Here is a 14,998-nt window from a genome sequence, read left to right on the forward strand (position 1 = left end):
CACTATAGCTAAATTTACTACAAAGCAGCCGTCTATTAGCTGTTCACCACTCACAGCCCATGAGTTTCTAGACTTTTTCTGCAATAATGTTGATGAGATCTTAAACAAAATTCGTTGTTCAACGCCAGCTACTCCTGCAAATCTTGTCTTACCAAATTCATATCTATACAATGAGTCACTGAATTACAGCTTTTGAGACTATCTCTCTTAATATTTTGACTAAGCTTGTGTCAGCTTCTAAACCAAATACTTGCCTACTTGACCTTTACCTGCAAAACGTTTTAAAGACTTCTGGCCTTTCCTGGGACCTACAATGCTAGACATTGTTAATTTATCAGTTACTACTGCACTGTTCCCAACAGTTTTAAGACAGCTGTGGTCAAACCTCTACTTAAGAAACCGCACCTCGATCCAGGGTCTCTTATCTTATCGACCACTCTCTAATCTTCCATTCTTTTCTAAAGTATGAGAGAGAGTTGTGTATCAACAACTTTCGGCCCTTATAGAAGAAAACTATCTATATGAACCTTTTCTTCTTTTTTTTCTCCCAAATTTATTTCTGATTTTTCTCCCAATTTAGTGGCCAATCGATCCCTATTTTAGTTCAAACACCCACCGTCGTACTGCATGCAATCGTAAACTGCATCTCTCTGGCCGGCAGTCTCGAAGGACACACCTCACCATTTTCATGACAAGGCGAATCCAGGCCGAACCACTAATTTTTCTGGCACACACAGAGACGCGTTCATGTGACGAACACAAGCCGACTCCACCCCCCTCCCAAAGACAGCGTTGCCAGTTATTGCTGCTTCATCGAGTCCGGCCATAGTCGGATCTGACAAGACCGGGGTGTGAACCCGGTCCCCATTGGGCAACTGCATCGACACAAAGCCGATGCTTAGACTGCTACACCACCGCGGATTCAGATATGAACCTTTTCAATTGGCTTTCAGGGCCTGTCACTCCACTGAAACTGCTCCGCCCAGAGTGGTGAACAATCTTCTACTAGCTATGGACTCTGATTCCACCTCTGTGCTTCTACTGCTGGACCTCAGTGCAGCCTTTGACACCACTGATCACTGTATACAATTAGACAGAATAAATGGCAATTTTGGAGTCTCTGGCTTAGCTCTCTCTTGGCGTAAGTCCTACTTATCAGGTTCCCGGTGGTATAGTCGGGTGGGTTGATTGGGCTCATTAGCCTTGGTTTGCAGCCAATATCTAGGAGAAGGACAACTCTGATTTCAAACCCGGGTAGATGAAGCTCGTTAGCCTGTCGGGCAGTTCATCTAGGAGAAGGCAAACTCTGAAGGCTTCGGGAAGAAACCTGAGGAAAAATCTGCATCCATCTCCATTGCCAGTCATCTCGCTAGTCTTGCCACTGGTAGTAGGTGGTCTCGGACGAGAGAGTGGGGTTGATGATGCGCAACTCTTCCTCACTTTAATCATTGCGCAAGTCATCAGTCATCCATCACAGGATGACTAGATGGTCCTCGTCACTGCGACGGGCGAATAACAACTTATCAGGAAGCACCCATTGTGTCTTCTACAATAATATTACATCGAAACTACAGTGCATCCGGAAAGTATTCACACCCCTTCACTTTCCCCACATTTTGTTGTTACAGCCTTATTCCAAAATGGATTAAAATCCTTTTTTTTCTCATCAATCTACACACAATACCCCATAATGAAAAAGTGAAAAAGATTTTGTAGCAATTTTTGCAAATTTATTAAAAATAAAAAACTGAAATATTGCATGTACATAAGTATTCACACCCTTTACTATGACACTCAAAATTGAGCTCAGGGTCATCCTGTTTCCACTGATCATCTTTGAGATGTTTCTACATCTTGATTGAAGTCCACCTCTAGTAAATTCAATTGATTGGACATAATTTGGAAAGGCACACAGCTATCTATATAAGGTCCCACTGTTGACAGTGCATGTCAGAGCAGAAACCAAGCCATGAAGTCAAAGGAATTGTCTGTGGACCTCCAAGACAGGATTGTATCGAGGCACAGATCTAGGGAAGGGTACAATTTTTTTTTTACAGCTTTCAAGGTCCCGAAGAGCACAGTGGTCTCCATCATTTGTAAATGGAAGAAGTTTGGATCCACCAGGGCTCTTCCTAGAGCTGGCCGCCCAGCCAAACTGAGCAATCGGGGGAGAAGGGCCTTGGTCAGGGAGGTGACCAAGAACCCGATGGTCACTCTGACAGAGCTCCAGTGTTCCTCTATGGAGATGGGAGAACCTTCCAGAAGGACAACCATCTCTGCAGCACTCCACCAATCAGGCCTTTATGGTAGAGTGGCCAGACGGAAGCCTCTGCTCAGTAAAAGGCACATGACAGCCCGCTTGGAGTTTGCCAGAAAGCACCTAAAGGACTCTCAGACCATGAGAAACAAGATTCTCTGGTCTGATGAAACCAAGATTGAACTCTTTGGCCTGAATGCCAAACGTCACATCTGGAGGAAACCAGGCACCTCTCATCACCTTGCTAATACCATCCCTACAGTGAAGCATGGTGGTGGCAGCATCATGCTGTGGGGATGTTCTTCAGCGGCAGGAACTGGGAGACTAGTCAGCATCAAGGGAAAGATGAATGGAGCAAAGTACAGAGAGATCCTTGATGAAAACCTGCTCCAGAGTGCTCAGGACCTCAGACTGGGGCGAAGGTTTACCTTTCAACACGACAACGACCCTAAGCACACAGCCAAGACAACGAAGGAGTGGCTCCGGGACAAGTCTGTGAATGTCCTTGAGTGGTCCAGCCAGAGCCCAGACTTGAACCCTGTTGAACATCTCTGGAAAGACCTGAAAATAGCTGTGCAGCGACGCTCCCCATCTAACCTTACAGAGCTCGAGAGGATCTGCAGAGAAGAATGGGAGAAATACCCCAAATATAGGTGTGCCAAGCTGGTAGCTTCATACCCAAGAAGACTTGAGGCTGTAATCGCTGCCAAGGGTGCCTCAACCAAGTACTGATTAAAGGGTGTGAATATTTATGTACATGCAATATTTCAGTTTTTTATTTTCAATAAATTTGCAAAATTTTCTACAAAACCTTTTTCGCTTTGTCATTATGGGGTATTGTGTGTAGATTGATGAGGGAAAAAAGGAATTTAATCCATTTTGGAATAAGGCTGTACCATAACAAAATGTGGGGAAAGTGAAGGGGTGTGAATACTTTCCGGATGCACTGCATTTGTTTCATCCAGACTTGATTACTGTAATGTTCAGTTTTCAAGTCTACCACATGCTAGTACTAAAAGTCTTCAGATGGTTTACAATGCTGCAGCTTGAATCCTAACTCAAACGAGAAAAATAGACCATATTACGCTAATTCTTGCCTCCCTTCATTGGCTTTCTATCCATGTTGGATCAGACTTCAAGATGCCTCTGCTGACTTATAAAATCCTAAATGGGATTACCCCATCTTACCTGTCTGCTCTCTTTAAGCCCTAAATTCCACCTCGAGCTCTTTGCTCTCAAAATACAGGGCTCCTGTGTGTACCCAAAGCTAAAAAGAATTCAGCTGATGGAAGGGCCTTTTCCTATTAGAACCTGTTCTTGTGGAATAACCTGCCGGCTACCGTCAGACAATAGAGTCTGCTGAGTCCTTTAAATCCAAATTTAAACTCATCTTTTCATCTTAACCTACAAGTAGTTGCCTTTAAATTGAGTACGTCAAAACCTGTATTGCATGGCGGGTCGGTTTCTGTCTCAATGAATTTACCAAGTACTGTTCTTCCAATGAGATTATAGAGTATAGATTATTGACTTTTGCAAACTGTTCTCTTCTCTCACATGTGTTTTCTCTCTCTGAACCATGTCTTCTCCTTTCTCTTCTTCCCTGTATGTGAATGGTGTGATGTGAGCCTCCCCTGTGTGCACGTGTAGTCTGTCTTCATCCCAGATCTACATGGTGATGGTGGTCGCCACCTGGACACTGCTTGGCATCCTCCTCATCACTTTTGTTTTTAATACTATATCTTGTAAATCCATAGAATTTTGTTATCCTGTTTCAATGTTATATCCTTCTCTCACTCTGATGTGTGACTAATGTTTTTTCTTGTCTCTTCTCCCGTATATGTGAATGGTGTGATGTGAGTCTCTTTTGTGTGCATGTGTAGACTGTCCTTCCGTCAAGTCTACATAGTGAAGGTGGTCGTGGCTCGGGTCCTGGGCTGTTCCAGTGGCGTCTGGACACTGCTTGGCATCCTCCTGATATTCTTCATAAAATTTATAATTCCATTATAATTCTGTTATCCTCTTTCAATGTTGTATTCTGTAAATTGTGTAAACACAACATCCATTGCACGTTGTCTGTCTTGGGAGAGAGATCCCTCCTCTGTTGCTCTCCCTGAGGTTTCTTCCCATTTTTTTCTCCCTTTTAAAGGGTTTTTTTAGGGAGTTGCTCCTTATCCAATGCGAGCATCTAAGAACTGGATGCTGTGATGATGGACTATACAAATAAAACTGACTTGAATGTATTTGACTGTGACATCATAACCTAATTAAAACACCCAAGCTACAGGATGTCGCTGATAAAGCGCTTCATAATGCATAAAACCCCAATATGTTTTATTACACATGTAAATACTGGGGTATGTTGACTTCCATTAGCACATTTACCTCTGCACTGCAATGTGTGATGTGCTCATCCAGGAATGCTTTTGCCTTGGCCATGGTTAAGATAATGTCAATACGAATTCAACACTTTCTGGATGTGCTTTACAATAAAAGCCTTCTTACTTCGTTCCTTTTTACCATGCTTGTTTTGCATATTTCGGTGTAAAAATTCATATCAGTGTGCTTTCATATCAAAATGGAAACATGGTGCGCAAAATGTGTAGATGTCGGCACGTCTCCATTACTAACAAACCATTTCAGTTTTCAACCTATGGGAAGTAACATAAAAGTTGGCTGATGGGGGCACAAAAAAACCCCAACTATACCAAAATAAAATGCAAGCTTCATAAAATCACTTGGATAAACAATCAAAAATTAAGGTTTATATGTTGAATTGATAATATCAGTAAGTCTACATTTTTAGGAGTAAGTATGAAACTTAAGTTGTCAGTTTACCATTAGCATCAGTTACCAAACACCCGTTCAGTAACAATACCAGTATAACTTATGAATGCATGTGTTAATCTTGTTTAAGGGGAACACTAAAAGCTTTGAAAAAATTGATGATTATTCATGGGCATCCCTAACAGAGAGAAAATACCATGAAAATACAAAAAGACAAAAACAAGCACGTTATAGTTGACTAAGCTTAGAGCTTAGGGTTTCCTCTTGAGTTTTCTTTTTTTTAGCACATAAGAGTAAACAGAAGTTTACTCTCCTTACCGTAGCATATGTTGTACTGCGTCATAAAGGTAATGTGCCTTTATTTACATACTGCTAGAGAATGATAATGCAGTAAATACTTTCTTGTTCTGTGCTTGACAAAGCATGTAGCATTTATTTTAGTGAAGTGCTGCGGTTATTTGAGGATCTTTTTTTTTGTGTGGAATTTTCCCCCTTTTTCTCCCCAATTGTATCCGGCCAATTACCCCACTCTTCCAATCCGTCCCGATCTGCTCCACCCCCTCTGCCGATCCGGGGAGGGCTGCAGACTACCACATGCCTCCTCCCATACATGTGGAGTCACCAGCCGCTCCTTTTCACCTGATAGTGAGGAGTTTCACCAGGGGGCCGTAGCGCGTGGGAGGATCACGATATTCCCCCCAGTTCAACCTCCCCCTCCGAACAGGCACCCTGACCGACCGGAGGAGGCGCCAGTGCAGCGACCAGGACACATACCCACCTGCAGACATGGCCAATTGTGTCTGTAAGGACGCCCGACCAAGCCAGAGGTAACACGGGGATTCAAACCGGCGATCCCCATGTTGGTAGGCAACGGAATAGACCGCCACGCCACCCGGACACCCCGAGGATGTCTTTTCTTCTTATAATTAGGTAACACTGGAGTAAATTAAGGCACTGGAGTAAATTAAGGCACTGGCAACACCAGAACAGAAAACAACAAGAGAAGTTGTCGGAGGCTCTAGATGTTGTTGGACAGGACTGAAAAGAGAAGCGACAGAATAAGAGACCTGAAAGAGAGCACTAGAGATCCAATACCACCTTAAGAGAGAGAAACCGCGCTTAAGAGGCAAACACAGATTCAAAAGAATTTCTAGGAAAGTGAAATGGTGCCACAAACGATCAATGAAACAGACATTGTCAGACTCTGGCTGAGTTAAATGCACAATAATACACAACTTCAGAGAAGAAGTTTGAGCCACAAGCTGGAAGCTTAGCAGCGAACAGGACAGACAGTACACTGGAAACACCGAGCATGAAGGCTGAAGACACTCTACAGAGAACACGAGGGAAGACAGACACACAACGTGTATACTTTATGGGCAAGTTAGAACACGGGATAACACAATATGCTAACAAGATAGGGCAACACTGGACATGAGGTAGGAAAGCATGTGTTAAAGGAAAAAACAGAAAAAAGACAAACAAAAGAAGGAAGAAAAGAAAGAGACAGACCAACTGACCGAGGAAAAGACTAAAAGCAGAAGTAAGAACACAAAAGAGGAAATAAAGATTAAAAGGCAACTTAATAAAGTGGATTTCCTGCCTTTTTTCAACAGGGGTTGCGTTGGAGCTTTGCCATCATCGTCTTCGTCTGGGCAACATAAAACATAGGTAAAGAGAAAAAACAAAAACAAAAAGAGAATGGAAGGGTTAACATGTGGCTGCAATGGTGAAAAAGGCATTGAGGTACATAGAGGACGGGGATGTTCGGTCCCCTAACCTACTGTACAAGTCACACCATGGGACATGTGCAACCAACACAGAAATGCAGAAATGAGGACGCAGTCGTCAAGAAAAAAAAAAGTTTTTATATATAGCTTTGTAGTTTTTATACAAACCCCAACTCCAATGAAGTTGGGATGTTGTATAAAATGTGAATAAAACCAGAATACAATGATTTGCAAATCCTTTTCGACCTATATTCAATTGAATACACTACAAAGACAACATATTTAATGCCCAAACTGATAAACTTTATTGTTTTTTGCAAATATTCACTCATTTTGAATTTGATGCCTGCAACACGTTCCAAAGGAGCTGGGACAGGGACAACAAAAGACTGGGAAAGTTGAGGAATGCTCAGAAAACACCTGTCTGGAACATTCCACAGGTGAACAGGTTAACTGGAAACAGGTTAGTGTCATGATTGGGTATAAAAGGAGCATCCCCGAAAGGCTCAGTCGTTCACCAGCAAGGATGGGGCGAGGGTCACCACTTTGTGAACAACTGTGTGAGCAAATAGTCCAACAGTTTAAGAACAACGTTTCTCAACGTACAACTGCAAGGAATTTAGGGATTTCATCATCTCCAGTCCATAATATCATCACAAGATTCAGAGAATCCCGAGAAATCTCTGCAACGTAAGCGGCAAGGCCCAAAACCAACATTGAATGCCCATGACCTTCGACCCCTCAGGTGGCACTGCATTAAAAACCGACATCATTGTGTAAAGGATATGACCACGTGGGCTCAGGAACACTTGGGAAAACCATCATCAGTTAACACAGTTGGTCGCTACATCTACAAGTGCAAGTTAAAACTCTACCATGCAAAGCTAAAGCCGTATATCAACACCACCCAGAAACACCACCGGCTTCTCTGGGCCGAGCTCATCTGAGATGGACTGACGCAAAGTGGACAAGTGTGCTGTGGTCTGACGAGTCCACATTTCACATTGTTTTTGGAAATCATGGACGTCGTGTCCTCCGGGCTAAAGAGGAAAAGGACCATCCAGATTGTTATCAGCCCAAAGTCCAAAAGCCAGCATCTGTGGTGGTATGGGGGGGGGGGTGTTAGTGCCCATGGCATCATGGGTAACTTGCACATCTGTGAAGGACCATTAATGCTGAAAGGTACATACAGGTTTTGGAGCAACATGTGCTGCCATCCAAGCGACGTCTTTTTCAGGGACGTCCCTGCTTATTTCAGCAAGACAATGCCAAGCCACATTCTGCACGTGTTCCAACAGCGGGGCTTCGTAGTAAAAGAGTGCAGGTACTGGACTGGCCTGCCTGCAGTCCAGACCTGTCTCCCATTGAACATGTGTGGTGCATTATGAAGCACAAAATACGACAACGGAGACCTCGGACTGTTGAGCAACTGAAGTCGTACTTCAAGCAAGAATGGGAAAGAATTCCACCTACAAAGCTTCAACAAGTAGTGTCCTCAGTTCCCAAACGCTTGTTGAGTGTTGTTAAAAGGAAAGGTGGTGCAACACAGTGGTGAACATGCCCCTGTCCCAGCTTCTGTGGAATGTGTTGCAGGCATCAAATTCAAAATGAGTGAATATTTGCAAAAAACAGTAAAGATTATCAGTTTGAGCATTAAATATCTTGTCTTTGTAGTGTATTCAATTGAATATAGTAGGTGGAAAAGGATTTGCAAATCATTGTATTCTGTTTTTATTTACATTTTACCCAACGTCCCAACTTCATTGGAATTGGGGTTTGTATAGTTAGTTTTGTTTTTTACACGGTAACGGTATCAACACAGACCTTAACTTTTCTCTAGCAGCTAACGTACAATTTTGGAAAATGTTCATGCCAGATCGAGTCAACAGAAAAAAACCTGCAGCATGTGGCCCAGATTCAATTGTGTTTCAACTTAAATGAAATTCACTCAGCATTATGGACATCACAGAAGGTTGAATCAGTCCATCTGGACACAACGTTTACTGAGAGAAATGTCTCGTCACTCATCTAATGCCCCTTTTCCACTGCATGGTACCGGCTCACCTCGACTCTACTCTATTCGACTCTTCTCGCTTTACTTGTTGGGATTTTGTTTTTCACTGCAGATAGTATCCCCTCACGGCGAAGCCCTGCTGGTCATTTGTGGGCGTGTTGACTAATTATTTTTTTTTAAGATTTCATTTATATTTAAATAAATATACATACATATATTTATTTATATTTTATTTATTCTATTTATTTTTTTATAGTTGTATTTTCATGTCAGCTTTTAGTATCAGCTCAGCTCACTCAGAACCTCGACAGAGGGTGTACCAAAAAAAGTACCTGGTATCAGGTATCCCTAACTTTTGCCCAATGGAAAACCAAAAAAAGCAACTAGAGTTGAGTTGAGTCGAGCCGGTACCATGCAGTGGAAAAGGGGCATAAGCGACCTCTTCAGTCTCAACTGACTGCAGGTGTCCCACCCTTATAAACAATACAGTGACTGCAGGTGTCCCCACCCTTATAAACAATACAGTGACTGAAGGAACCCCCACCCTTATAAACAATACAGTGACTACAGGTGTCCCCACCCTTATTAACAATACAGTGACTGCAGGTGTCCCCACCCTTATAAACAATACAGTGACTGCAGGTGTCCCCTCCCTTATAAACAATACAGTGACTACAGGTGTCCCCTCCCTTATAAACAATACAGTGACTGCAGGTGTCCCCACCCTTATAAACAATACAGTGACTACAGGTGTCCCCTCCCTTATAAACAATACAGTGACTACAGGTGTCCCCTCCCTTATAAACAATACAGTGACTGCAGGTGTCCCCTCCCTTATAAACAATACAGTGACTGCAGGTGTCTCCACCCTTATAAACAATACAGTGACTGCAGGTGTCTCCACCCTTATAAACAATACAGTGACTGCAGGTGTCCCCACCCTTATAAACAATACAGTGACTGCAGGTGTCTCCACCCTTATAAACAATACAGTGACTGCAGGTGTCCCCACCCTTATAAACAATAGTGACTGCAGGTGTCTCCACCCTTATAAACAATACAGTGACTGCAGGTGTCTCCACCCTTATAAACAATACAGTGACTGCAGGTGTCTCCACCCTTATAAACAATACAGTGACTGCAGGTGTCTCCACCCTTATAAACAATACAGTGACTGCAGGTGTCTCCACCCTTATAAACAATACAGTGACTGCAGGTGTCCCCTCCCTTATAAACAATAGTGACTGCAGGTGTCTCCACCCTTATAAACAATACAGTGACTGCAGGTGTCCCCTCCCTTATAAACAATACAGTGACTGCAGGTGTCTCCACCCTTATAAACAATATAGTGACTGCAGGTATCCCACCCTTATTGTTTATAAAGGTGGGGGTACCTGCAGTCACTGTATTATTTATAAGGGTGGGGTTACCTGCAGTCAGTTCAGACTGAAGAGGCACATTAGTCTGCTGTTACATAAATAAACTCTTTTCACAGCCTAGGCAACATTTCTATCATTTATGGGTCTCCAAACCCCATAGTGGTGTGGCCCTGACATGGAAGGAGAGTAAATTGAGGTTCAGAGTTCAGTGTTAGGTGCTGCAGATCCCACACCCACCAGAGCGTTCCCACAATCTGGGAACACTTTCTTTGTTTGTTTGCTTGCCGTGTGGGCGGCACACAGAGCATTGATGTGTAACTGGAGTCACATACTCGGATCCAAACACAAACAACACATGCATGTGTAGGTATGCACACACATTAACAGTGTTGACAACATCTCTGCGGACTGTGAAGTGAGTTCACTAGGATGACGAAGGGTCACAGCTAACACCGGAAACTTCTACTCAGAGGCGGCTTTGGTCTTCATTCAAATGTAAACAGAATGAAAAAGGCAAGGCATCAGTAGACTTACACAATATCACCACACAGCCTTGTATCATCCTGAAAAACACTGCTCCCCTCTCATGGCCTGAGTGGTGTGTGAGCAATATATATATATATATATATATATATATATATATATATATAATTTTGATATACTTTACTGACCGCTGTGGGGAAATTACGCTGTGCATGTAAACCATCCTAGCTTTCGTCTTGCCACGCCTCGGTCAGGGACACACACACAGGAGTGTTAACCCTAACATGCATGTCTTTCTGATGGTGGGGGAAACCGGAGCACCCGGAGAAAACCCACCACAGACACAGGGAGAAGATACAAACTCCACACAGAGGATATGACCTGGGATGACCCCCAGGGTTGGACAAGCCCAGGGTTCGAACCCAGGACTATCTTGCTGTGACGCGACAGCACTAACCACTGGACCACCATGCCACTACTGACTAATATATGACACAAACACAAACACACACACACACACACACAATAGGCAATTTTCCATACGAAGAACTACACGAACTCCCAGGCTGGCGCGAACTACAAGTGGAACTATCTCGTAGTCGGCCCTCTCGAGTGTCCTGTTTCCATAGCGATGTGGGAACCACCAGGCTCATGAGACCCCTGCTGAGCCTCGGCGTAGTAAGCAAACAAAGCCTGCACCTCCTCGTCTGTTCATTTTTCGGCCGATTTCTCCATTTCGCTTGATCCAAATTAAGGTTGGTTGCTGGCTTATAAAAATGGCGCTTGTTGAACACCGAAGTAGTAGGCTGGTTGCTTCCAACGTTCAACCAACCAGCATCGAGCCCCTCCCAGCAGGTTTTCAGGGCTGCTCAGAAGTACCTACCCCAGAGCAGGGACTACAGACGTTCCTGTAAAAGTCCCAGTAAGAGTTCCGGTCAGGGGTAATTCCTGTAGTGGAAACACGAGCAAAGCTGCCGGCCCCATAAAAGGTTGGGGTAGTTCTGCTGGTGGAAAAGTGGCTAATGTGTCACATGAATTCTAGGATAGAGTCTCTCAGCTCTGTACCATATGTGGTACAGCACAAGCAGCATTCAAGCCACATTGTAAAGTCCCACTATCTACAATTAAAATCCAATCAGAATCCAGTCAGAATCCAATCAGAATCGCCATATTTTTCCTCTTAAAACATGTCGACATGCACCAAGATAAAAACAAGCCATTAGCTATCTGTCATATTAAATGGTTTTGCCTGTTTTCACCACTGCCAAACATTTTTTTTCTCCCCACTTGTATCGGGCCAATTGCCCCACTCTTCTGAGCCGTCCCAGTTGCTGCTCCACCCCCTCTGCCGATCCGGGGAGGGCTACAGACTATCACATGCCTCCTCCCATACACGTGGAGTCGCCAGCCGCTTCTTTTCACCTGACAGTGAGGAGTTTCACCAGGGGGACGTAGCGCGTGGGAGGATCACGCTATTCCCCCCAGTTCCCCCTCCCCTCTGAACAGGCATCCCGACCTACCAGAGGAGGCGCCAGTACAGCGACCAGGATACATCCCCACATCCAGCTTCCCAACCGCAGACACGGCCAATTATGTCCATAGGGATGCCTGACCAAGCCGGAGGTAACACGGGGATTTGAACCGCCGATCCCAGTGTTGGTAGGCAACGGAATAGACCGCTACGCTACTCAGACACCCCAGCATTTTTTTCTGCTTTCATACATTGCCTTTGTTAATGAATCGTGTATAAATGTTGGACAGGCACATGCACATCCCTTTTTCTTGATGCGGGTTCCAACAAGCATCAGTTACAATTCCAGATAAAAACCTGCACACTGGTCTCTTGTATGAAAAATGATTTAGCACAACTGTTGTGAAGAGCTGCAACTGTGGAAATAATGCTGCACTGCAAAAGTAGTTCTACTATAAAGGAGCAACCAGTTACGATTTCTTCAGACAGTTGTTGAGGAAGTTATGTAGACATGGCAGTAGCTCAGTGTGTATTACACATATGAAATAAGCAGCAAACATCCCCTGCCTTGCACACTTTGGAAGAGTTTGGGCCCTGTCTAAATGATCTGTAGTGCACGGTCTACAGTGCATGGTGCAAGCACATTTAAGGCATGGCCAAATTTATTTTTGCCATTTAAACGACACATAATCTAGGTGAGGGCGGCACGGTGGTGCAGTGGTTAACGCGGGCCCCTCACAGCAAGAAGGTCCTGGGTTCGAGCCCCAGGTTAGCCCAACCTTGGTGGGTTAGGGTTAGGGTTAGGGTTAGGGTCGTCCTCTGTGTGGAGTTTGCATGTTCTCCCCGTGTCTGCGTGGGTGTCCTCCGGGTCCTCCGGTTTCCTCCCACAGTCCAAAGACATGTAGGTCAGGTGAACTGGCTGTACTGAATTGTCCCTAGGTGTGAATGTGTGTATGTGTGTGTGTGTGTGTGTGTGTGTGTGTGTGTGTGTGTGTGTGTGTGTGTGTGTGTGTGTGTCGGCCCTGTGATGGCCTGCTGGCCTGTTCAGGGTGTCTCCCCGCCTGCTGCCCAATGACTGCTGGGATAGGCTCCAGCATCCCCACAACCCTGAGAGCAGGATAAGCGGTTAAGATAATGGATGGATGGATGGATGGATGGATAATCTGAGTGCAAAGTAAGGCACAAGGTGCAAAGGGGTTGTGCTTAGTCTCTTAATGAATCATCGTTCTTTTCTGGGCAGGACATGAATTAAACCAATCAAAGTGTCATCTCCCAGTCCCTTTAAAGACCAGGCACGCACGCACCCGGGCGCATGGCTATTTCAATGGTGGAATCGTCAAGTTGGAGAACCGAAGGGTTTTCTGCTGAGGGAACAGGTCTGCTCACGCGAGCAGACCGTCTACAGCAGCAGCACTTCACCGAAGCTCAGATCCCATTTTCACATTTTTAGTTTTAATCTTTTGCATGTTGGTCCACTGCTGCATGCCCGTGTGTGTGTGTGTGTGTGTGTGTGTGTGTGTGTGTGTGTGTGTGTGTAACAGCAGAGTGTGCACCGGCATATGTAGGTGCAACTGAATATCTGAATAATGCATCCTTTAAGCAGCAGGAAAATACTGCGCCATTGACTTTAGACCAGGTTTTTGCTGGTCAACGGCACAATTCCTTTCCGCTGCCTCAAGATAGCAATGCACCCACAATGCACTGGGCCACAGCTCATTTTAAGATCAACACGCCCATGGGTGCACAGACGGGCACAAGTTAACTTGCTATTTAAACAACACGGGAGTTGGGCAGGAAAATGACAGCCGCGTTGGACAGAAACTAGCAAGGAACGGGGCGCTGTGCTTCGCGCCGGGTGTGTGACAGGGCTCTTTGTGTTTAATGATGTTTTGCAAAGAGCGTGTTGACTTTTTCATCTTATAGCGTCATTCGTATTCCAGAACTTTCTACGACCTGATGTCATTAAAGGCGACGGGACAAATTTACGAGTCATGTGGTCAAAATGTGGTCAAACTGTAGTGCAGTTACCCCTCGTGGTGACAGACTCGCTAATGGGACTACATAGTGGGACTGTAAAGACATGTATTAATATTTGCACATGTGTTATAAACTTTTTTCCCACCCATTACCCCTTATAACCCCTTATAACCCTTTAGTGGTTATAAAGTGTTCCCGTCTGGCAAGTTGACATTTTAGAATTAATTTTTTTTCAAAACATTTCTTCCCCTTTTTTCTCCCCTGTTGAATATGGCTAATTACCCCACTCTTCCAAGCCGTCCCAGTTGCTGCTCCACCCTTTCCACTAACCCTAACCACATGCCTTCTCCGATAGAGACCATTCTCACTCCCAACTCGTCACATACAGACGCTTGTTGAGGACGACCTCTTCATCACCGTTCAACACTCTAGGTACTCCTTTAACATCAACTTTCGACATGGAGGGACTGACATCAGTCATAAGGCACAAAAAAACCAAAACAACCCTAACACTAACCTTAATCCTAACAATAACAATAACCCTAACCCTAATACGAACCCTAACCCTAACCAAAACACTAACCTTACACCTAACACTAACCAAAACACTAACCCTAACAATAACCCTAACATGAACCCTAACCCTACCACTAACACTAACCCTAACAATAACCCTAACACTAACCAAAACACTAACCCTAACACTAACCAAAACACTAACCCCAACACTAACCCTAACATGAACCCTAACCCTACACCTAACCCGAACACTAACCCTAACAATAACCCTAACACTAACCCTAGCAATAACCAAAACACTAACCCTAACCCTAACGTAACACTAACCTTAACAATAACCCTAACACTAACTCTAACCCTTTAACATCATTCTTTCAACGTAGG

The 14,998-nt window shown here is 44.3% G+C and overlaps 1 protein-coding gene across 2 annotated transcripts in view; it reads right to left on the minus strand.

Annotated features, from left to right (window-relative positions):
- The window catches only part of LOC130121976 (solute carrier family 12 member 2-like), a 138,143-nt gene that overhangs the window by 35,663 nt on the left and 87,482 nt on the right, over window positions 1-14,998 (minus strand). Inside the window, exon 21 of one of the 2 annotated variants that reach the window (XM_056290976.1) lies at window positions 6,645-6,692. The exons of the other annotated variant lie outside the window; for it this stretch is intronic. Within the exon in view, the coding sequence (XP_056146951.1) occupies window positions 6,645-6,692 (48 nt within the window). The remainder of the gene's footprint in view (window positions 1-6,644; window positions 6,693-14,998) is intronic. 2 annotated transcript variants of the gene reach the window in all.

This window comes from Lampris incognitus, chromosome 12 (genome assembly GCF_029633865.1).
Source record: "Lampris incognitus isolate fLamInc1 chromosome 12, fLamInc1.hap2, whole genome shotgun sequence".
In the NCBI taxonomy this organism is placed as follows: domain Eukaryota; kingdom Metazoa; phylum Chordata; class Actinopteri; order Lampriformes; family Lampridae; genus Lampris; species Lampris incognitus.